Below are 22,791 nucleotides of genomic sequence, written 5' to 3'. Positions count from 1 at the left end.
TGACTGAACTGATGGACAGACATGGACGCTTTATGGTGCATAAAGGGTTGAAAAGGGCATTGTGGGCCATCAGCAGCAGAATTTGTAATTTTTTGTAACATATCTTTCAACCTAATATTACCATCAAGCCAAGGGGTCACCCTGGTTCAATGAGCAGTATAGGAGAGCATGCCAGGAGTAGCAACAGGCCATAACCAAAAATGAGGTGTCAAGCTGGTGAAGCTACAACACAGGACTGGATGTGTGCTGAACAGGGTATGCAGCTACGTGATCACACAACCAACGGATCAGATCAAAACTCTGCCATCCTGCCAATCCACTTGCATATGGTGGAAGAAAATTAAAGAACAAGAGGTGAAAGAGTGGATTTTCACAGTAATTTTATTGCAGTGTTAATGTAAGTCTACTTGTGACTTACTTTAAACTTTAAAGCTGCATGAACTTCCCAGCCAGAATGATGACAGATGGAGGTTGGAGATGGGGCAGTAGATTACAAACAGTCAAGATAGGCACCAGACCCAGAGAAATAACAAGGGTAGGAAAGCGCAAGAGTGACAACTGGGGGCAAAGGCAAAGATGAGGAAGTGACTGAACTGATTGACAGACATGGAAGACGAGGAAGAGTTTGCACCCATCTTTGTTCAGGAATGCAGACTTGCGGATCCATTTCCTCTTCTCACTGAGGTCTCCAGCATCATTGGTGCTAGTCTTCAGCCAATTCAATATATTAGAAAAAGCTGAACGTACTAGATACAGCAAAGTCTACGGAGATCGGAACATCCCATCTGTAGTAAAGATGTGTGTTCCAGAACTAGCTGTGCTTCTAGACAAACTGTTCCAGAACAGCTACAACACCAGCAACCACCTACCAAAGTGGCACATTGCTTAGGTATGCCCTAGTCACAAAAGGCTAGATATATCATGCCACTTATTACCCTCCACTCAAAGTGATGGAAGGGGTCACCAGTATTACTATTAAGTTGCACTTGTTCACCAAAAACCATCTTTCCGATGCTCAGTTTGCATTCTGCCAGAACCAGCTGGCTTGAGACCTCATTACTGCTTTGGTCCAAACATGAGCATTAGACCTGACATCAAGCGGCAAGGTGAAGATGGCTGTCCTTCACATTTTGACAACATTTAAACGGGTGTGGCATCAAAAAACCCTAGTAAATCTGAAGACAACAGGAATGAGGGGGAAAACATTCTACAGCCAGAAACTATTGTGGTTGTTTGAGGTCAATCATCTCAACATGAGGACATCGCTACAGGAGTTCCTCAGGAGCAGTGTCCGAGCACAACCATCTTCACAAGATCAGAAGCAGGACATTCGCTGATGATTGCAGTGTTCAGTTCAATTCACAACTCCTCTGATAAGGAAGTTGTCTGTGCCTGCATGCAGCAAGATCTGGACAATATTCAGATCAACAGCAAATAACAGTCATGCCACGGAAGTTCCCTCTTAGAAAGACGGGCTATTCGCCTCCCATGACGTTCAACTGTATAATCATCATTAACTCTCCCATCATCATCCAGGGGTACCACTGACCAGAAATGTAACTGGACTAGTTATATAATTAACAGGGCTACAAGGGTTAATCAGAAGCTGGATATTTTCAGCAAATGATTCACCGACTGATTTATCAAAGCCTTTTGATTATCTACAAGGTAAAAAAGTCAGAAGTATGAAATGCTTTCCATTTGTCAGGATGCGTGCAGTTCCAACAATATTCAAGAAGCTTGACATCATCCAGAGTAAAGAATTTGCTTTAACATCACCCCTACATCAGTGGTACCAAGACTGTGATCTGTATTATTTACAAGGCACAGCATCAACTCACCAAAGCTTCTTCCAAATCCATGACTGTTATCACCCAGAAGGAGGAGGGTAGCAGGTGCTTTTTATTCATTCACAGGATTTTGGTGTCACTGGCTGGGTCAGCATTTATTGCCCATCCCCAATTGCCCTCAAGAAGGTGGTGCTGTGCTACCTTTTTGAACTGCTGCATCAATGCAGTGTAGGTCCACCCACAATGCTGTAAAGGAAGGAAGATTCAGGATTTTGACCCAGCAATAGCGAAGGAACGACAATATGGTTCCAAGTCAGCATGGTGTGTGGCTTGGAGAAGTTGTATGCAGTGGTGTTGCCATGCATCTTTTACCCTTGCCCTTCTAGGTGGTAGAGGTTACAGCTTTACAGGAACAATACTACCTCCAAGTTCCCCTCCAGTTCATACACCATCCAGACTTGGAAATAGTGTTATTGCTGTATTGTCACTATTAAAATCCTCAAAACTCTACCTAGCAGCACTGTGGGAGTACCTTCATCACACAGGTTTCAGTAGCATGGGCAACTGGGGACAGGCACTAAATTTACTAGTGACCCGCCCTCACATCCCATGAATGAATTTAAAAATGCATGCACAGTTTCAGGTTTTGCAATGCATGTGAAAGTTAGGGAAGTTCTTCAGGTAGATGCAGTGGGGTTGGCAATGTGATTCAAGTGGTGAGATACAAGGAAGTCACCATGACTGTGATTGAGATGTGGAGGTAGAGGGGCCACAGGTGACAAGGAGGTTATCCTATCACAGGGAGAATGAGGAGGTGATAGACAAGAGCTATCATCAGGTGGTCACACCAGGGCAACGGGAGGAGGCCAAGTGGGTGATGGCCAGGAAGGGTAAGGCTAGGGTGGTTGAGAGCACCCCAGTGGATTTGCCCCTGCACAACAAGTACTCCTGCTTGAGTACTGCTGGGGGGGACAGCCCGCCTGGGGGAAGCAGCAGTGGCCGTGTCTCCGCAGTGGAGTCCAGCCCTGTAACTCAGAGGGCTAAGGAAAAGAGGAGGAAGGCGCTATTAATCGGGGACTCGATGGTGAAGGGGACAGACAGGCGTTTCTGCGGAGGTAGGCGGGATTCTCGCATGGTGGTCTGCCTCCCTGGGGCCGGGATCCAGGATGTCGCTAGTCGCGTCCCGGAAATCCTGAGGTGGGAGGGAGAGGAGCCTGAGGTAGCGGTACATATTGGTACCGCTGATGTGGGTAGGAAGGGAGAAGGGGTCATGAAAAGGGAGTACAGGGAATTAGGGAGACAGCTGAGAAAGAGGAAAGCAAAGGTAGTAATCTCAGGATTACTGCCTGTGCCACGGGAAGGTGAGGGCAGGAATGGAGTGAGGTGGAAGATGAATGTGTGGCTGAGGGACTGGTGCAGGGGGCAGGGATTCAGGTTCCTGGACCATTGGGACCTCTTTAGCGGCAGGGGTGATCTGTATACAAAAAACGGGTGGAACTTGAATCACACGGGGACCAATATCCTGGCCGGTAGGTTGGCTAAGGTTACTGGGGAGAATTTAAACTAGATAGGTTGGGGGGAGGGGAGCTAGAAGAGTTGACTAGGATCAAGGAACTAATTGATGGGGTGGAGGATGCAGGGGTAAGGGGAATTACAAAATTAATGGTAGAGGAGAGGGTGCAAGTGAATGAAGGCGGTAATTTAGATAAGGGAGTAGAGGGAGAGGGTGTTCGCGACTCATCAAAGCGGGTCCAGATAAAAGCTGGAATAAGGACACTTTGCCTGAATGCACGAAGCATTCGGAACAAGGTAAATGAGTTGATGGTGCAAATCAGCACGAGTGGGTACGATCTAGTGGCCATTACAGAAACGTGGCTGAAAGGTGACCAGGACTGGGAGATGAATATCCAGGGGTATCAGGCGTTTAGGAAGAATAGACAGGAAGGAAAAGGTGGTGGGGTCGCGCTATTAATAAGAGATAATATCAGGGTAGTACTGAGGGATGACATAGGCTCTGAGGAACAAAACGTGGAATCATTATGGGTAGAGATGAGGAATAGTAGAGGGAGAAAGACACTAGTAGGTGTGGTATATAGGCCCCCAAATAATAATGTTGAGGTAGGGAGGGCTATAAACAAGCAGATAAGGGATGCGTGTAAAAACGGAACGGCAATAATCATGGGGGACTTCAACATGCACATTGACTGGCAGACTCAAGTCGGTAAGGGTGGAATGGAGGAAGAGTTCTTAGAATGCTGTCGGGATAGTTTCCTTGAACAGCATGTTACGGAACCGACGAGGGAACGAGCTATTTTGGATCTGGTATTGTGTAACGAGGTAGGTAGAATTAAGGATCTTATTGTGAAGGACCCTCTTGGGTCTAGTGACCACAATATGGTCGAATTTCTGATTCAGATGGAAGAGGAGAAAGTTTGGTCCCAAACCAGTGTCCTCTGTTTGAACAGAGGGAAATATGATAGGATGAGGGATGAATTGGCTAAGGTAGACTGGGAGAGCAGGCTGGCAGGTAGGATAGCTGAGGAACAGTGGAGGATTTTTAAGGAGATCCTTTTCAGTTCTCAGCAAAAATATATTCCAGCAAAAAACAAGGATTGTAAGAAAAGGGAGAACCAGTCGTGGATAACGAAGGAAATAAAGGAGAGTATTAAAATAAAAACAGCTGCGTACAGAGTGGCCAAAAATAGTGGAGAAACAAGTGATTGGGAAAAATTTAAGAAACAACAAAGAGAGACTAAGAAAGCGATAAAGAAAGGAAGGATAGACTATGAAGCTAGGCTAGCAATTAATATAAAAAATGATAGTAAAAGTTTTTATAAATATATAAAAAGGAATAGAGTGGCTAGAGTGAATGTTGGACCCTTGGAGGACGAGAGGGGGGAGTTAATAGTGGGAAATGAGGATATGGCTGAGTCTTTAAATAAGTTTTTTTGTGTCGGTCTTCACGGTGGAGGACACAAATAGTTTGCCAAATATTAACGATAGAGGGTTGGCAGCAGGAGAAATACTTAATACAATTAATGTTACCAGAGAGGCAGTGCTGGGTAGACTAATGGGACTGAAGGTGGATAAGTCCCCGGGTCCGGATGGAATGCATCCCAGGGTATTGAAAGAAATGTCAGAGGTAATAGTGGATGCGTTAGTGATTATTTATCAAAACTTGTTGCATTCTGGGGTAGTGCCGGTTGATTGGAAAACGGCTAATGTTACGCCGCTGTTTAAAAAAGGAAGGAGACAAAAGGCGGGTAACTATAGGCCGGTCAGCTTAACGTCTGTAGTAGGGAAAATGCTGGAATCCATTATTAAAGAGGAGATAGCAGGGCATCTGGATAGAAATGGTTCGATCAATCAGACGCAGCATGGATTCATGAGGGGAAAGTCGTGCTTGACGAACATGTTGGATTTTTATGAAGATGTGACTAGGGCGGTTGATGGAGGAGAACCGGTGGATGCGGTGTTTTTGGATTTCCAAAAGGCGTTTGATAAGGTGCCCCATAAAAGGCTACTGAAGAAGATTAGGGCACACGGAGTTGGGGGTAGTGTGTTAAAGTGGATTGGGGACTGGCTATCCGACAGGAAGCAAAGAGTCGGAATAAATGGGTGTTTTTCCGGTTGGAGGAAGGTAACTAGTGGCGTGCCGCAGGGATCGGTACTCAGGCCGCAACTATTTACCATTTATATAGATGATCTGGAGGAGGGGACGGAGTGTAGGGTAACGAAGTTTGCAGACGACACAAAGATAAGTGGAAAAGTGAATCGTGTGGAGGACGGAGAAGATCTGCAGAGAGATTTGGACAGGCTGAGTGAGTGGGCGAGGATATGGCAAATGGAGTATAACGTTGAGAAATGCGAGGTTATACACTTTGGAGGAAATAATAACAAATGGGATTACTATCTCAATGGAAACAAATTAAAACATGCTACCGTGCAAAGGGACCTGGGGGTCCTTGTGCATGAGACGCAAAAGCCCAGTCTGCAGGTACAACAGGTGATCAAGAAGGCAAATGGGATGTTGGCCTATATTGCGAAGGGGATAGAATATAAAAGCAGGGATGTCTTGATGCACCTGTACAGGGCATTGGTGAGGCCGCAGCTGGAATACTGTGTGCAGTATTGGTCCCCTTATATGAGGAAGGATATATTGGCATTGGAGGGAGTGCAGAGAAGGTTCACCAGGTTGATACCGGAGATGAGGGGTTTGGATTATGAGGAGAGGCTGAGGAGATTGGGTTTGTACTCGTTGGAGTTTAGAAGGATGAGGGGGGATCTTATGGAGACTTATAAGATAATGCGGGGGCTGGATAGGGTGGAGGCGGAGAGATTCTTTCCACTTAGTAAGGAAGTTAAAACTAGAGGACACAGCCTCAAAATAAAGGGGGGTCGGTTTAAGACAGAGTTGAGGAGGAACTTCTTCTCCCAGAGGGTGGTGAATCTCTGGAATTCTCTGCCCACTGAGGTGGTGGAGGCTACCTCGCTGAATATGTTTAAAGCGCGGATGGATGGATTCCTGATCGGTAAGGGAATTAAGGGTTATGGGGATCAGGCGGGTAAGTGGTACTGATCCACGTCAGATCAGCCATGATCTTATTGAATGGCGGGGCAGGCTCGAGGGGCTAGATGGCCTACTCCTGCTCCTATTTCTTATGTTCTTATGACAACAAAGGGGTGGTTATGAATATACAATTAATTTCATAATAGGTATGAATATTAGGAATATAATATATTCACCAGAGGCTGAAGGAAGTCATGTGATTAAATTTCCACTTTTATTTCACATATTATACTCAGAGTTTACACAATTGAAGATGTTAGAGAAGACAGCAGTGAAACTGGAGGAGAAGGCAAATTAAAATAGAATTGTAATCATACAGAATGAGGAGTGCAGAGACTGAGGGAGGAAAGAAGCAAGTATATCACAAAGAGAAAATGAGAGGATGGTGCAAGGGGAAAGGTGCAATAGGTATATGAGATCAAGTGCTCAGTGGGGGAAATCATGCCAATATCCATGGAATTCACTACCACAGAAACTAGTTGGGGCCAAAACAGTGTGCGATTTCAAGAAGAAATTAGATACAGCTCTTTGGGCTAAAGGGATCAAGGGATATGTGGGAAGGTGGGATCAAGATATTGAATTTGATGATCAGCCATGATCAAAATGAATGACGGAGAAGGCTCAAAGAGCCAAATGGCTGCCTTCTGCTTCTATTTTCTATATTGCTATGAGCAGGTGGATAGGGGAGGGAAGCAAGAGACAATTGAATCCCTACAATGCAGAAAGAGGCCATCCGGCCCATCCAATCTACACTGACTCTCCGAAAGAGCATCCCATCCAGGCTCTCCCCTACATCCTATCCCCATAACCCCACACATTTACCATAAATAATCCACCTGCTCTGTACATCTTTTGGACTGTGGGAGGAAAGCGGAGCACCCGGAGGAAACTCACATAGACAAAGGGAGAATGTGCAAACTCCACACAGACAGCCACTCAAGGCTGGAATTAAACCCAGGTCCCTGGCGCCGTGAGGCAGCAGAGTTAACTTTGCATGCACTTCAAAACTTTTGTAATATGGACCATACAATAGAGCAGTTTAGGTAGAACAGGTAATGGAAAATAGAGGTGGCAAGGAGATTCAGTAACAAACATTTATTAGTCAATGCCATGATGTCAAAGGTAATCATCCACAGTGTGGTCCTGGGTGACAAGGGCTCAGTCAGTGCTGAGGGGAAGTGCTGAAAAGGGGCAGTGTGTATGGCATTTAAAAATTCTTAAATATTCAGTGAAATATAAGACATGGGTGGCACAGTGGTTAGCACTGTTGCATCACAGCGCCAGGGACCCGGGTTCGATTCCCAACTTGGGTCACTGTTCATGCGGAGTCTGCACATTCTCCCCGTGTCTGCGTGGGTTTCCTCCGGGTGCTCTGGTTTCCTCTCTGTCTTAAAGACGTGCTGGTTAGGTGCATTGGCTATACTAAATTCTCCCTCAGTGTACCCGAACGGGCGCCGGAGTGTGGCGACTAGGGGATTCTCACAATAACTGAATTGCAGCTTGTGACACTAATTAAAAAAAACTTCAAAAAAACAAGTCCAGGCTGGAATGAGTGGGGACGAGTCCCGGTTGGCTGAGTGACCTGGGACACGTTGCAACCTAGATGTCACTGACTCCCACCTCAGCCCCTCTTGCCTGAAAGGACTCAGTGAGCCTCACCTTATTCTTCGAGCTGTGGTCTTGTTCCCAGTCGGAGGACTGAGGGAGGCCAGAAAGAGCAACTTCATCCCGAGTTACTGATTGAAGCCACGCAGGCGGCAGGTAAACCCCGCCCAAACCCCGCCCCAAGCCCGGCAGCGCATCAACTGTCAGCCCAGGCCCGAGGCCCAGCTGTCCCGCCCCAGCCCTCCCTTCCCCGGGCAGCCTCCCAAGACTCAGGCTGACAGCCCGCAGCGCTACACCAGCCTGAGCAGCCGGGCACGAAGCAGAGTCAATCCCTCAGGGCCGCACTCCCGTCCCCCCCCGGATCAGATTGGCTGCCCAAATGCAGCCCGGGTTCATTGGGTAGACCCCCCCTCTCCGGGCCAATGGCCAATACCGGGAAGGGAGGAGGGGGCCCGCAGGGAAGCGGACGGCCATTGGACGCAGCGCCTGAGGTCTGGGCCAATCGAAGTAGAGCGGGTGGTTTGGCCAATGAGAGCGGAGACTGGCGAGGGGGGGTTGGCCAATGAGAATAGAGACTGGGGAGGGAGTTGGCCAATGAGCGTAGAGACTGGCGAGGGGATTGACCAATGGGGACAGAGCTCGAGATGCTGACCAATGGGCGCAGGGCAAAGGGCGGTTGCGCTGGTTACGGTTGCTGAGTGGAGAGGTCATGACCCCAGGCGGGTTGGCCTGGCCCTGTGGTGTCCAGTGGCCTGTTTGCGGGAGTTGTCTCTGGAGGCGGTTAGTTAATGACGATGTGTTTGTAAACAGCTCTTAACCTCCAGCCAGCCGGAGTTGAAAGCTTCGATCTGACCCATGGAGGGCCACCAGGAGGATGAGAGGAGCCCGCTGCTGCCCGGCAACCGAGCGGCCGCCAAGCCCGTGGCTTCGGCCTTCCAGGGCCGGCGGCTGGCCTGCGCCGCCGTGCTGCTCACCGAGTCCTTGGAAAGGGTGGCCTTCTACGGCATCACCTGCGGCCTGGTGCTTTTCCTCAACAGCGAGCCCTACGACTGGCTGGGGCCGCAGTCGGGCCAGACCCTGCTGCTCTTCATGGGCATCAGCTACTTCATCTCGCCGTTCGGGGGCTGGCTGGCCGATGCCTGCCTGGGCAGGTTCCCCACCATCCTGCTGAGTATGATCCTCTACCTGGCCGGCATGATGCTCTTCCCCTTCATCGCCTGGGACCGGTCTCGCCGTCTCCTGTGTGGAGAGCTGGAGCTCTATCCCATCCTGGACCCCCAGTGTATCAATAACAGCTCCAGCGCCTGTTCACTCGGCCGCAATAGTTACTGCACACCGGCCATCTATTCTGGACTGGTGCTTGTCGCCCTGGGTGTGGGATCTGTGAAGGCAAATATAACTCCTTTTGGAGCTGATCAGGTACAGTATACTTGTCTGGAGTTCAAGTTGCACACATTACAAAATGCTTCAATAGTGGCATTTACACTGTAACTTTGTTTTACTTAAAAACATTTATTATTCGAATTTATTTATTGTCAGACTCCAGCCTACATTAACACTGCAATGAAATTACGGTGAAAATCCCCAGGTCGCCACACCCTGGCGTCTGTTCGGGTCCACCGAGGGTGGTAAATGCACCTAACCAGCACATATGAAGAGAAAACTGGAGTGGGATACTGAAAGTGCACAATCAGCCATGATTATATTGAATGGTGGCAGGATTGAAGTGCTGAATGGCCTACATCTATTTTCTATGTTTCTCGGATTGTGGGAGGAAACCGGAGCACCCAGAGGAAGCCCACACAGACACGGGGAGAACGTCCAAACTCCGCACAGTGAGCCAAGCTGGGAATTGAACCTGGGTCCCTGGTGTTGTGAGGCAGCAGTGCTAACCACTGTGCTGTCCCTTTTGTACACTACATAATCAGGAAGTGCCTCAATCAAGGAAGGCTGTAGCTAATATCGTTCAGTTAGCTATATCTGCCAATGCCTTCCTAACTCTGGCATTTGTGGAATGTAATAGTTTTTCTTAAAATAATAACTCAATGCAGAATCAGCCAGACGATGAACTCTGTTACAAATTGCTTGCATTTAATTTTTACTTCAATTACAGACTTGTTGACCTTCTGGAAGCAGTTTCTTTTCCAAGTTAAAGAAACACTTGTGTTTGACTAGCCTTTTGTTTTATTTGAAGCCTGAAGCCAAGAAGAGCACGCATGTCATTTTGCTAAGACATGCGCATTGATTTGATGTTGGGTTCACAAACCTTTGCTTACCCTTTTTTTTGCGAAGCCCTCTTCACTAAGGACACCTCTGTAACACCCTACAGCCCTCCAGAGATCAGACTGCTCCTCCAATTTTGGTCTCTTGTGCATCCTTTTTTTTAAAGATATTATGCTTTCAGCTGCCTTCGTTCAAAATTTAGGACTTCCTTCCCTAAACTACTTCACCTCTTGAGCTCTCTTTCCTTTAAGACCTGACTCAAAACCCTTTCTCTCCTAATAACCCATTGTGTAGTTTGGTGTAAGACTTGGTTTGGTAATGTGGCAGTCGGAATTTAACTACGTTAAGGCACTATATAAATATAAGTTATTGTTTCTAGTACTATCCCAGTTCAAACTAGGATTGCTGTGCTGTTATAAAGAATTGGGGTCACTTGAGTGAAAAGATAATCCAAAAGAAGTTTTCAGTGTTACTTTAATTCAGAAATTTATGTTGTATGAAAATAATTGAATACGTTTAATAGCCTGTGATGTTCCAGAATTATCTGTTGCTGCAGTCACCCTAATACCATTAGATCTTAGATCATTTCCAGTGGGTATTAGGGGCATGATTTTGGGAGAGGAAGAAAGTATTCTGGTTTCAGAATGCACTGATCTTATGATTGTCATGTGCTCAACTTATTTGTCATGGGTTCCAGCTTCTTCGCATGCAATCAGTTAGAGGAACTCTTTATTTATTCAATGAATAATGAATCAAATAGCTTAATCTGCATTTTGGGTGGATAAATGCATGACTACAAGATTCATGACTTGCACTTTTAGGGAAGAAAAAGAGATAAATCATTACCAGTGGATTCAAACACAGTTTAATACTTGGGCCTGAAGTGTTGAAGTGCCATCTTTTAGGTTTAACCTCGGGTAACCTCATGCTATGTGGCTGAGCCCCAGAATACCTGTACCTGTGTTAAATCAGGGTTGCACTATTTAGCCAGACCCGCAACCCACTCACCCTGCCTCCAGTACCCATAAGTTTGATTTTGATCCTGTGCCAAGTTCTATATTGTGAACTCGCCTCATCATTGTGGCAGCCATGGCTCAGTTGGTTGCTTCTGAGTCAGAGATTGTGGGTTCAAGTTTCACTTCTGAGATTTGAATACGTAAACCTAGGCTGATGCCCCAGTGCAGTCCTGAGGGAATGTGGTGTACCACCTTTGAATTCAATGTTAAACTCGTGCCCTGCCCTCGGATGTAAAATTTCCTATAGCACAATTTTTGAAAAGAGAGTTCTGCTCTTCTGCTAATGTTCTGCTAATCCCATTATCACCCTCACTAAAATCACATTATCTAGTCATTCTTACATTGCTCTTAGTGGGGGCATGCAGTGTACAAAATTAGCTGTCTCACTTCTTACATTGCAACAGTACCTTTAAAGTACTTAATTGGCTGGAAAGTGCTTTGGAAAGTTCTGAAGCCATAGGAAAGTACTGGATAAATGAGTCTTTTCTGGTTTTGCTTCAAGAATAACTAAGGAAAGAATATGCCCTGTTAAAGGTCAAAAAACTGACCTGTATATAGAGGTGGCAGGTGTAAACATGGTGTTTTGAGGTTTTTTTATTCATTCATGGGACATGGGTGTCACTGGCTGGCCAGCATTTATTGTCCATTCCTAATTGCCCTAGGACAGTTTAGGCCTATACTTTCTGGAATTTAGAAGAATGAGGGGAGATCAAATTGAGGTGTACAAGATGATAAAAGGTATGGATAAAGTAGACGTGGAGCAGATGCTTCCTCTTGTGGGGCATTCTAGGATGAGAGGTCATAATCTTAGGATAAGGGGTAGCAAATTTAAAACAGAGTTGAGGAGAAACTACTTCTCCCAAAGGGTTGTGAATCTGTGGAATTCGCTTGCCCAAAGTGCAGTGGATGCTGGGATAGTGAATAAATTTAAGGAGGAGTTAGACAGATTTTTAATTGGCAATGGGTTGAAGGGTTATGGGAAAAGGCAGGAAAATGGAGATGAGGAGCATATCAGCCCTGATGGAATGGTGGAGCAGACTCGATGGGCTGAATGGCCTAATTCTGCTCCTATATCTTATGAACTTATGACAGTTGAGAGTCAACTACATTGCTGTGGCTCTAGAGTCACATGTGGGCCAGACCAGGTAAGGACATCAGATTTACTTTCCTAAAGGACATTAGTGAAACAGATGTGTTTTTCTGAAAATCATTTCATGGTCACCAGTAGATTCTTAATTCCAGAGATTATTTTGGTGAATTCAATTTCCACCATCTGCCATGGCGGGATTCTAACCCGGGTCCCCAGAAAGTAGCTGATTTTCTGGATTAAGAGTCTACCGATGACACCACTGGGAATAACTTGCATTGATCTTTTAAAAAGTTGGGGTTGGGGGGCGGAGGGTGTCCTGAAGTGTGAAATATTGGATTGGATAAATATAGAGAGGAAATGTTAAGGTGTTTAATCTTTTGAAATTGGATAAATCACCTCTGAAGCAAGTGAGGAAATAGCAGAGACTCGCGCTATCATTTTCTAATCATCTCTGGCTACAGATTTGGTGTTGGAAGATTTGGCTAACATTTGTACTGTTGTTCAAGAAGGGAGGAAAGGATAGATTAAGTATAGATACAACGGTCTAACCTTGGTGGGAAGCAAATTATTGGAACAAATTCTGAGGGAAAGTATAAATTATCATTTAAGAAAGTAAGAGCTAATCCAATACAGTGAGCATGGATTTGTTGTGTCTGCCAAATATGGTTTGAAATTTTTGAGGAGGTAGCAAAGAGGATCATAGAGAATACTGTGTTTGATGTAACCTATTGGATTTTAGCAATGTTTTTGACAAAGATGAATAACAAAGTGGTCAGAAAGTAGAAGCCCAGGATCTACGTAAATTGGCAATTGGATACAAAATTGTCTGTCTCTGAGAGAATTTCATTCCTGCAGTGCCTTTCAGGACAGGACAACCTAAAGTGTTTTATAGACAGTGAAATACTTCGGAAGAGCAGTCAGTATTATAATGCGGTAAACATGGCAGCCAAACAGGCACACAACAATCTCCCACAAGCAGCAATGGAATGACCAGACTCTCAGAATCTCTTAAAGTGGCCATTGTGGTTATTCGGCCCATCAAGTTTGTGCTACCTCTCTGAAAGAGCATTCGACCTAATTCCACTCCCCGCCTTATCCCCATAACCGTGCACATTCTTTCTTTTCAGATAGCAATCCAGTTGCTATCCAACTGGATTTAGGTATTCAAAATCCAATCCTGAATACCTAAATTGAATCTGCCTCCACCACCTTTTAAGGAAGTTTGTCCCAGTCTTCAACCACCCTCTGGGTGAAAAACATTTTCCTCACATCACTCCTACTCCTTTTGCCCATTATTTTGAATCTGTGCCCTCCAGTTCTTGATTTACTCTTGAGAGGGAACAGTTTCTCACTATTTATCTTGTCTGTACCTTAAGATCTTGAATACCTCTGTCGAGTCTTTTTTCAGCCTTCTTTTCTCCAAGGGAAAGTTTAAAATCAAATTGTTTATCTATTAGCCATAAGTAGGCTTACATAAACACTGCAATGAAGTTACTGTGAAAATCCCCTAGTCGACACACTCTGGCGCCTGTTCGGGTACACCGAGGGAGAATTTAGCATGGCCAATTCACCTAACCTGCACATCTCAATCCCTCCAATTTATCCTCATAGCTACAGTTTTTTATCCCTGGAATCATTCTTCTGAATCTTCTCTGTACTCTTTCCAATGCCTTCGCATCCATCCTCAAGTATGGCACCCAGAACTGGACACAGTACTCCAAATGAGGCTTAATTAATGTTTTATACAAGTTCAATATGGCCTCCTTACTCTTGCACTCAATACCCTATTAATAAAACCAAGGGTACCATATGCTATATTAGCTGCTCTCGCAGCATGCTGTGCCATCTTCAATGACTTGAGTACACACACACTGAGATGTGTGTGTACTCCCTTTTTTATACTGTCTCTCCACATTCCTCCTGCCAGAATGAATCACCTCACACTTCTTTGCATTGAACTTCATCTGTTACTGTCTGCCCAGTTCCCCAACATGCCTATGTCTCTTTGAAGTTTAAGACTACCCTAATCACAGTTGACTATTTTCAATCTTCGTATCATCCGCAAACTTTGAAATCATGCCCTGCACTAGGTCATTCATATGTATTACCACTGAACCTTTGCGGAACTCCACTACAAACCTTCCTCTGAAAAACTACTATTTATCACTGCTTTCTGTTCCCTGTCACTCAGCCAATTTCATATCCAAGTGTCTACTTCCCCCATGATCTAGAATTTTGCTCATAAGTTTGTAGTGTGGCACAAATGCCTTTTAAAAATCCATATACGCCACATCAACAGTATTACTCATCAACCTTCTCTGTTATCACTTCAGAAAAACTCCAGCAAACTAGTTAAATGTGATTTTTTTCCTTAATGAATTGTTATCTGGCTTTAAACATAAATCTAATTCCAGGTACTTAGTTTAGTATGACAAACCAAAGGACAAGAGTAGACTCAAATTACCTTAAGCGAACTTTTGTTTATTTAGCACTAGGTAGCAAACTCAAACTTACAACAGTTGTGACTATTTCTAACTGAAAACCAATATTACCCTGGTTTAAAACAAAATGGCCGGGTCCATTCCCGATGTAGATTCATCCTGCTGGTGGTCTTCTCTGAAGATGTTCCTTCAGTGCTCACTTGCCATGGTTGATTTCGAGTCGTTGCTGGAGACAAAGGCTAAAACACACCTTTTTATCCCTAAACTTTTTCAGTCTTCCGGAAAGTTCTCTGGCACTCAGCTAATGATGTAATCAGAAGCCGATCACATTGTTCGATCCGGCAAATGGAGTTACAACTCCATAATGCTCATTCTTAACTACATGTAGGGCACGTAGCCTCAACCCATAGATGGACATGGCAGGCAATCTTAGTACCAAGATGTCTAGCATAGCCCCTACTGTCCAAGTCTTCTATTTACCTTGATGTTCTCGGATGTATCCTCCTTATCAGTAACTACTTCTCTCCTTCCCACTGACAGTTTCCACCCTGCCAGTCTAGCTCAAACCATGCCCGACAGCACTAGCAAACATCCGCTGCGAGGACATTGGTCCCAGTCCTGCTAATGTGTAAACCATCCTTATACAGGTCTCATCTGCCCTAGAATGAATCCTAATGCCTCAGAAATCTAAATCCTTCCATCTTATTGTATTTTCCTAGCCAAGTATTGAACTGTTCATTCTTCCTACTCTTATGCTCACTAGAACATGGCACAGGGAGCAATCCTGAGATTACTGCTCCTCAGATCCAGCTTCTCAATTTCCTTCTTAGCTCTCTAAAATCTGCTTTCAGGATCTTTTCTTGCCTGTGTCATTGGTCCCAATGACCTCTGGCTGCATGACCTCCTAAAATGAATGTCCTGCAGCCATTCTGTGACATCCTTGATCCTGGCACCAGGGAAGCAACATATCATCCTGGAGTCAGAAATGCCTGCCCACTCCTCTAACTATGGAACTCCCTATCACTATAACACTTGCATTCTTCCTCTTCCCATCCTGTGTAGCTAAGCTATCCATGGTGCCATGAACATGGCTCTTACTACAGTCCTCAAGGAACCATGTCACTCACCAGTATCCAAAATTGAAAAGCAGTTCGAGAGTGAGATAGCCTCGGGGGATTTCTGCACTACCTGCCTGTTTCTCTTAGATACTCTGACAGATACCCATTCTCTTTCTGCCTGTGTACTTCTTAGCTGCAATGTGACCATCCCTCTAAATGTGGTATCCATGTAATCCTCAGCCTTGAGGACGTACCACAGTAATTCCAGCTGCCACTCAGGTTCCGCAACCTGGAGCTCCTATTTCTGTAGCTGACGGTGCTTCCTGCAGATGAAGTCATTGAGGGCACTTTGTGCCTGCATGACTTCCCACATCCTGCAGGATGCACATTCCACATGGCCGAACTGCACTGATTTCTTAGTGTTTGCTCACCTGCCACTCACCAATTATGTCCTGTTACACCTCTCTCCTGCTCTTTTATCTTCTGGGCTCCTCTCTCCTAGTTCCTATGACATCACACGATTTTCCCCAAATCTGCTCAGTGCACCAGCAGTCAACTCTGCTTGAACCCCTGGCTCCTCTCACACTGTTTGAACCCCTGGCTCCTTTCGTGTTCTTTTATTGTGTGTTAATTTATTGTTTTTCTTAATTTATAATGATCAAATTCTACTACTTGGGATAAGCTTACTACTATCTATAAATCTTATTGATACTAATAGAACCGTACAATTACAAATAAACAACCAATTTGAAACAGTCGAGCAAAACCAGTGGTTACTCAGTCAATCACCTACCTGCTTCCCAGTGCTGTCATACCTTGATTTTTGTTTCCAAATGTGGAAACTGGTTCGAGGTCAGCCTCTGGAGTGAACTCCCTTTCTTTTTCTCTGTTCTTTTAGTTCCCTGTTCTCGCTGACTCTGAGTGAGCTCCCTCTCTTTCTCACTGTGCTTTTAGCCATCTGTTTTCACTTGCTCTCAGAGTTCGCACTCTCTGTGCTTTACCTCCCGCAGTTGTTGCCGACCCTGAGTGGATTATATGATTTAAGAACTGGTTAAGGGATGAATATTAGGCAGGACACTGGGAGAATGCCACTGCTCTCTGAGCAGCACCACAGGAACTTTGACGTCTACTTGAGAGGATAGTTGAAGCCTTGATTTAAAGTCAGAAAGACACCAACTCCAGCAGTGCAGCACTCCATCAATACTGCACTGTCAAGCTTGATTATGTGTTTAAAGTCTTTTAAATTGGACTTAAACCAATTCTCTTCTGGCCCTGAAGTGAGAATGCCAGCACTGAGTCAAATCTAACAGCTGAATGGTTGTCCTAAGAATGTAAAAGATGAGAAGCTACCAATTGATCCATGAGATTGCATTTCAAGGTTGCAAATTTTAAAGCCATTTTCTTCTATTGTATGATATGATATTTTATAGTGTATTTCAATCATTTTGTGTATGGTGACTGTAAGATGGATAGTGTGACTGAATGAAATTTTGCTATTGTGGTGCTGATTGCTGTTTTTCTGCAACAGGTGAAAGACAGAGGACCTGAAGCCACTCGTCGCTTTTTCAACTGGTTCTATTGGTCAATTAATTTGGGCGCCATTGTCTCATTGGGTGGCATTTCATACATTCAACAAAATTGTAGCTTTCTCCTCGGATATATTATCCCGACTGTTTGTATGGGGATCTCTTTCCTTATCTTTGCCTGTGGCAAATCAGTCTTCATCTCGAAGCCACCCGATGGCAGTTCTTTCTCAGACCTGTTCAAGATCCTTTTTTACTCCTGTTTCTCAAGGAAACCCAATAATGAAGAAAATATCAGGTAAAGGTTTAAATTTTAAGTTTATTTATTAGTCACAAGTAAGGCTTGCATTAACACTGCAATGAAGTTACTGTGAAATTCCCTTAGTCCGGCCACAGTCCAGCGCCCGTTCGGGTCAATGCACCCTAACCAGCAGGTCTCTCAGAATATGGGAGGAAACTGGAGCACCCAGAGGAAACCCACGCAGACATGGGGAGAACATGCAAGCTCCACACAGTGACCCAAGCCGGGAATCGAACCCGGGTCCCTGGCGCTGTGAAGCAGCAGTGCTAACCACTGTGGTACTGTGCTGCACCATGGCACGGCAGCACATGGGTACGGTACGGTAGCCCCATGGTTGCATGGTAATCATTCGTTTTTAAAAATTGTATTTTGAGAATATGCTGTGCAGCTAATCCATTTTGTGCCATTAAAGCATCTATCTAAATATTTTAATTCATTGTCTCTTGTTTTAGTATCGCATGGTTGCAATGACAGAAAAGTTGCAAGAACGATTCGCACTGATGACTTAAACTAGTGTAATGTTACACTAAAAACTTACATTCATTTAGTAACTTCTATCTCAGCTGTTCAAATTTTAAAAGGGAAACATTTTGAGAAGCACAGTTAATGCTGCATTGAACTTTAAAATCTATATTATTGTATCAGTTTAAAGCTGCTGAACTGCATTAGGAGTTTAGAACATATGAAATAGGGAGCAGGGGGAGACCATTCGGCTCTTGAGCCTGCTCTGCCATTCAATACAATCATGGCTGATCTGATTGTGGCCTTAACTCTTGCCTATCTCCTGTCAGTCAGAAACCTGTCTAACTCAGCCTTGGCTATATTCAATGGCCCAGCCTCCACCACTTGCAGGAGAAGAAAATTCAAAAGACTTACGATCCTCTGAGAAGAAATTCCACCCCATCACCATCTTAAATGGGAAACCTCCTTATTTTGAAACTGCAACCTCTTGTTCTAGATTCCTCAACATCTACTCCGAATCAATATTTTTGATACAGTCATCAGGAGGCAGCTTGTTTTCATATTTTAATGTCCAGCTAGTTTAACATAATCTGAAGGCAAATGGTGTTTAATTTATCACTTTTTTATAAACAAGAGGAACTATAATGTATTTATTTTTACTTTCAGCCAGACCAATGGGATCTACCCACCACCTATTCAACCAGGTTTTCTGGATCTAGCTAAGACTGTCTATGGTGGAAGATTTCAAGAGAACAAGGTGGAGGATGTGAAATCCTTTGCCAAAATTATCCCAGTATTCCTGGCGCTCATTCCTTACTGGACAGTTTACTTCCAGGTCAGATGTCATTTGTATACCATTAATGGACAAAATATTGACTTGTTTGTATTGTACATCGTTTAAACATTCAAACTATGCAGTCAGCGATAAGTCTGTTTTACGTATTAAATTCTTCAATTCAGCATATACAAACAACAGTTAGAAACAGCATTGGTAACTGTTTTGGGGGAAAGAGCATTGTGTGTAGCTGATGTTCAAGTTTTCTTTGCTTTGGTTTTATAGATGCAAACCACATATGTTCTACAGAGTCTGCATCTACAGATCCCAACATTTTTTGACAGTCATAATAACAGCAATGTTAGCAATTCGTTTGCAAGCTGCAATCATCACATGGTAAGATCCAATTTAAAACATTTCCTGCCTAATGCTGTTTAAAAAAATACACGTGTTTTGAGTAATGATTTTGAATGCAGGCAATATCAACTTTCTACAGTGACTGTCAGAAGGCAGTTTCCATATTTTATTTTTAAGCAGCAATATTTATGTACAACTGGGACTGGTGCATTCTGCATTTGGAGAGGCTTCCAAAACAGTACTCTCATCATACATGTCCATATCGTGGAACACTTTGATAATGGAAACCTAGGACAGCATAAAAAGTAGAGAAGACGTAAAGTTGTTAGTTTCAGAGGTAGCGTTGGTTCTGCCCAGAGAGGGAGGAATGAATGCTAAAACTGCACATTGATGTGTGATTTAGAGAACTTATTTTTAAAAATTGTTACTTTTTATATTATGGTGCAAGTTTAATTGTTAATATATATAATTGTGTGTCAGCAATCATCCGGAATAGTGTCCAGTTTTCATCCTCACGTGATTGGTCATGCAGAGGCCCTGGAGACAGGCAAGAGTTAAGGCCACAATCAGATCAGCCATGATTGTATTGAATGGCAGAGCAGGCTCAGGAGAGTCGGTAGAAAAATCCTAGTTTAAAACCCCCTCAGAAAGTATAACAGGCTTAAAGAACTGGGTCTTATTTTCCATCAGGAAATGTTAGACTTTGGACTGAAGTTGAAAGTGACAAAGACTGTGGACAGGCTGTTTGAACTTGTTAGGTCATAGAATCCCTACAGTGCAGAAAGAGGCCATTTTGCTTATAAGGAAAACAAGGGATCATGGATGTTGGCTCTGTCCACAGCGAACTGGTTAAGATGTCAGGAGATTTTCCTTATGCAGAGGGTTATCATTGTGTACAACAAGTTGTTGGTGTGTGTGTGTGATGAGCACAGACTCTATGCAACTGTTTCAAAAGGAACTAAATTAGTTTCTTGATGTTACTATATATAAAAGGTAGACTGATGAGTGGAATATTATGGCCTCACTCATCCCAAAGCTGTAAAATCCTGCCCGAGGTCAATGGACCATCACATTGTCCGCCCCTCACCTATGATTCCCGTGGCGGGCGGGACGGTAAAATTCCAGCCAGTGTTCGGATATGTACCTCATGGTCATTGGGATTTTCTGAACAAATTTTGATTGCTTTGAGGAGTCAGAAGTTTCCTACATGTTGTTTCTTTGAATTGGGTTCGGATTATTTTTATTTGTGTTACCTCTTCCAGAAGATTATGTGGCTGCCAGTGAGAATACACTGGGGTCATGATGCATCATTATTGGAACAGATGTGATAGACCAACCAATCCTTTCCAGTGTGCCTTTTTACGTATAAACTAACATGACTGCCAGGATAACCGAACATTTGATTGTGGTGCCTCTTGATGTTTTAGTTGTAATTTTTCCCTAGCTGAACAAATTCATATCATTCAGCTCAGAGCTCTTCAATGCAACATTCAAGCCATGTCGGTCTTTTTCCCTCTGGTATTTTGAATGTGTAATGGAGTATGACAGTTTCAATAGTCCTGTCCTACAGTATCGATCTAGGAAAATTTGTAGATCAGTAATTGGCTCGTAAAGGGAAATGGGGGTATACGCCTATGTGAGAAAAAAAGATTTAACTTTAATATTGGATAACTGACCTTCCAATTGAGGTTACCTACTCCTTACATTTTCTAAGGCCATTTGATGAAATTGGAACTCGTTGCTTAACACAGGCTGTCAGACGCCCTGCTTAGCAATCTTGGACATGTAAAAATTTTTAAAGTTCTGTCCAGGTGGTTTAACATTTCGGCTTAAAATTGAACCTGAGGCATTTGGATATTAATTCAATACTGCAACACGTAAACGTTAGAAGGCTGTTCTTAATTCTTCATCAGTTACATACTTGACTTGTGGACATTTGGGCTTTATCTCAGCACAAAATGAACCTGTGAGCTAAGTGCCTCTTTGGAATAAGTTTAAATTTATTAACCAATGCGCCTTCACAGTCTGTAAAATCACATCAAAAAAACAAGGGCCTAAGTAATACATTCATCAAGGCTTGGGGACAATCTGTAAACTTTGATGCATAAGTAACACACCAAGGAAAAGGATTTGTAATTGCCAATGTTTTCTTTCTAAAACCTGCGGAATGAGTGCAAACACAGGATTCAGTTTTCTGATCTATCAGGAGAACTATGCTTACATAACCGTACTTCCCCAATTTCACTAACGAAACAATGTGATTGTCTTCCTTTATACAATTATTGCTACTTTCTCTTCCCCTTCTTCCAGCTCTCCTGAAAGAGCTGTTATGCATAGTTCTCATAATTTTGATGTAGGACTATTTTTTTGACATGCGCAGCTTCTCTAATCACTAGTGCGATACCTGGCATTTGATCTAGCGCCACCCACTTTAACATAAAATCTGGGTTGACTCATTCATAATATAGATGGGTTTGAAAGTAATTTTTCTAACAGCTTTATGCCACATATATGGTAGTTTAGTTCTGATTTAGTAATTGGGTTTGGAAAAAAATATTTTTTTTTCAGTTTTCTGTGTTAACCTTGAATGCAATTCAGTTTGTTACTTTGAAAACGTTCTTCCAATATTTACTGTACATGTGATCACATGCTGTTACAGAACAGATAGTGATAGTTGAGCCAGATTGATTCTGTGGCAAGTAAAGAAAGGACAAACCTCGATACATAGCAGCTATTAGTTGTTTTCTACTTTGATAAGTGATGAGTTCAATAACTACTATAAAAGCCTTCTGCCAGTAATGTATTATTTGTTTTATTCTTTTGTTGTTGGTGAGCTGTGAGAAGGATGCAGAGATGCTTCATCGTGATTTAGACAGGCTGAGTGAGTGGGTCTATGCATGGCAGATGGAGTATAATGTGGATAAATGTGAGGCTATCCACTTTGGTAGCAATAATAGGAAGGCAGATTATTATTAAATGGGTGTAAATTGAGAGAGGTGGATACTCAGTGAGACCCCAGTGTCCTCATTCATCGGTCACTGAAAGTAAGCACGCAGGTACAGCAGGCAATAAAGAAGGCAAATGCTATGTTGGCATTCATAGCGAGAGGACTTTGGTATAGGAATAGGGGTGTTTTACTGAAATTGTATAGGGCATTGGTGAGGCCTCATCTGAAGTATTGTGTGGTTTTGCTGTCCTTATTTGAGGACGTATGTTCTTGCTATAGAAGTTGTGCAGCGAACTTTTACCAGGCTGGTTCCTGTGATGACAGGTCTGTCACAAGAGAGACTAAGTTAGTTAGGATTATTTTAATTGAAGTTTAGAAGAGTGAGAGGGGGAGCTCATAGAAACTTATAAAATTCTAATCAGATTAGACAGGGTGGATTCAGAAAGAATGTTACTGGGGGAGTCCGGAACTAGGGATCATAGTTTAAGGTTGAGGGGTAAACCTTGTAGCACTGAGGTGAGGGACAAGTTCTCCATCCAGAGAGTGGCGAATCTGTGGAATTTACTCCCACAGAGTGTAGCTGAGGTTAAAACGTTGTGTGATTTCAAGAGGAAATTAGATATGGCTCTTGGG

The 22,791-nt window shown here is 43.7% G+C and overlaps 2 protein-coding genes across 2 annotated transcripts in view; one reads left to right on the top strand and one right to left on the bottom strand.

Moving 5' to 3' along the window:
- The window catches only part of glt1d1 (glycosyltransferase 1 domain containing 1), an 84,234-nt gene extending 75,853 nt beyond the window's left edge, over positions 1-8,381 (bottom strand). Inside the window, exon 1 of the mRNA XM_078227045.1 lies at positions 8,020-8,381. Coding sequence (XP_078083171.1) covers positions 8,020-8,087 — 68 coding nt within the window. The 5' untranslated portion in view covers positions 8,088-8,381. The remainder of the gene's footprint in view (positions 1-8,019) is intronic.
- A 273-nt stretch (positions 8,382-8,654) lies between these two features.
- The window catches only part of slc15a4 (solute carrier family 15 member 4), a 67,701-nt gene continuing 53,564 nt past the window's right edge, over positions 8,655-22,791 (top strand). The window contains exons 1-4 of the mRNA XM_078227044.1: positions 8,655-9,384; positions 17,322-17,614; positions 18,746-18,914; positions 19,140-19,250. Coding sequence (XP_078083170.1) covers positions 8,821-9,384; positions 17,322-17,614; positions 18,746-18,914; positions 19,140-19,250 — 1,137 coding nt within the window. The 5' untranslated portion in view covers positions 8,655-8,820. The remainder of the gene's footprint in view (positions 9,385-17,321; positions 17,615-18,745; positions 18,915-19,139; positions 19,251-22,791) is intronic.

This window comes from Mustelus asterias, chromosome 13 (genome assembly GCF_964213995.1).
Source record: "Mustelus asterias chromosome 13, sMusAst1.hap1.1, whole genome shotgun sequence".
Classification (NCBI taxonomy): Eukaryota; Metazoa; Chordata; class Chondrichthyes; order Carcharhiniformes; family Triakidae; genus Mustelus; species Mustelus asterias.
The sequence above is the reverse complement of the archived record's forward strand: the minus strand, read 5'-3'. Positions and strand labels throughout refer to the sequence as shown.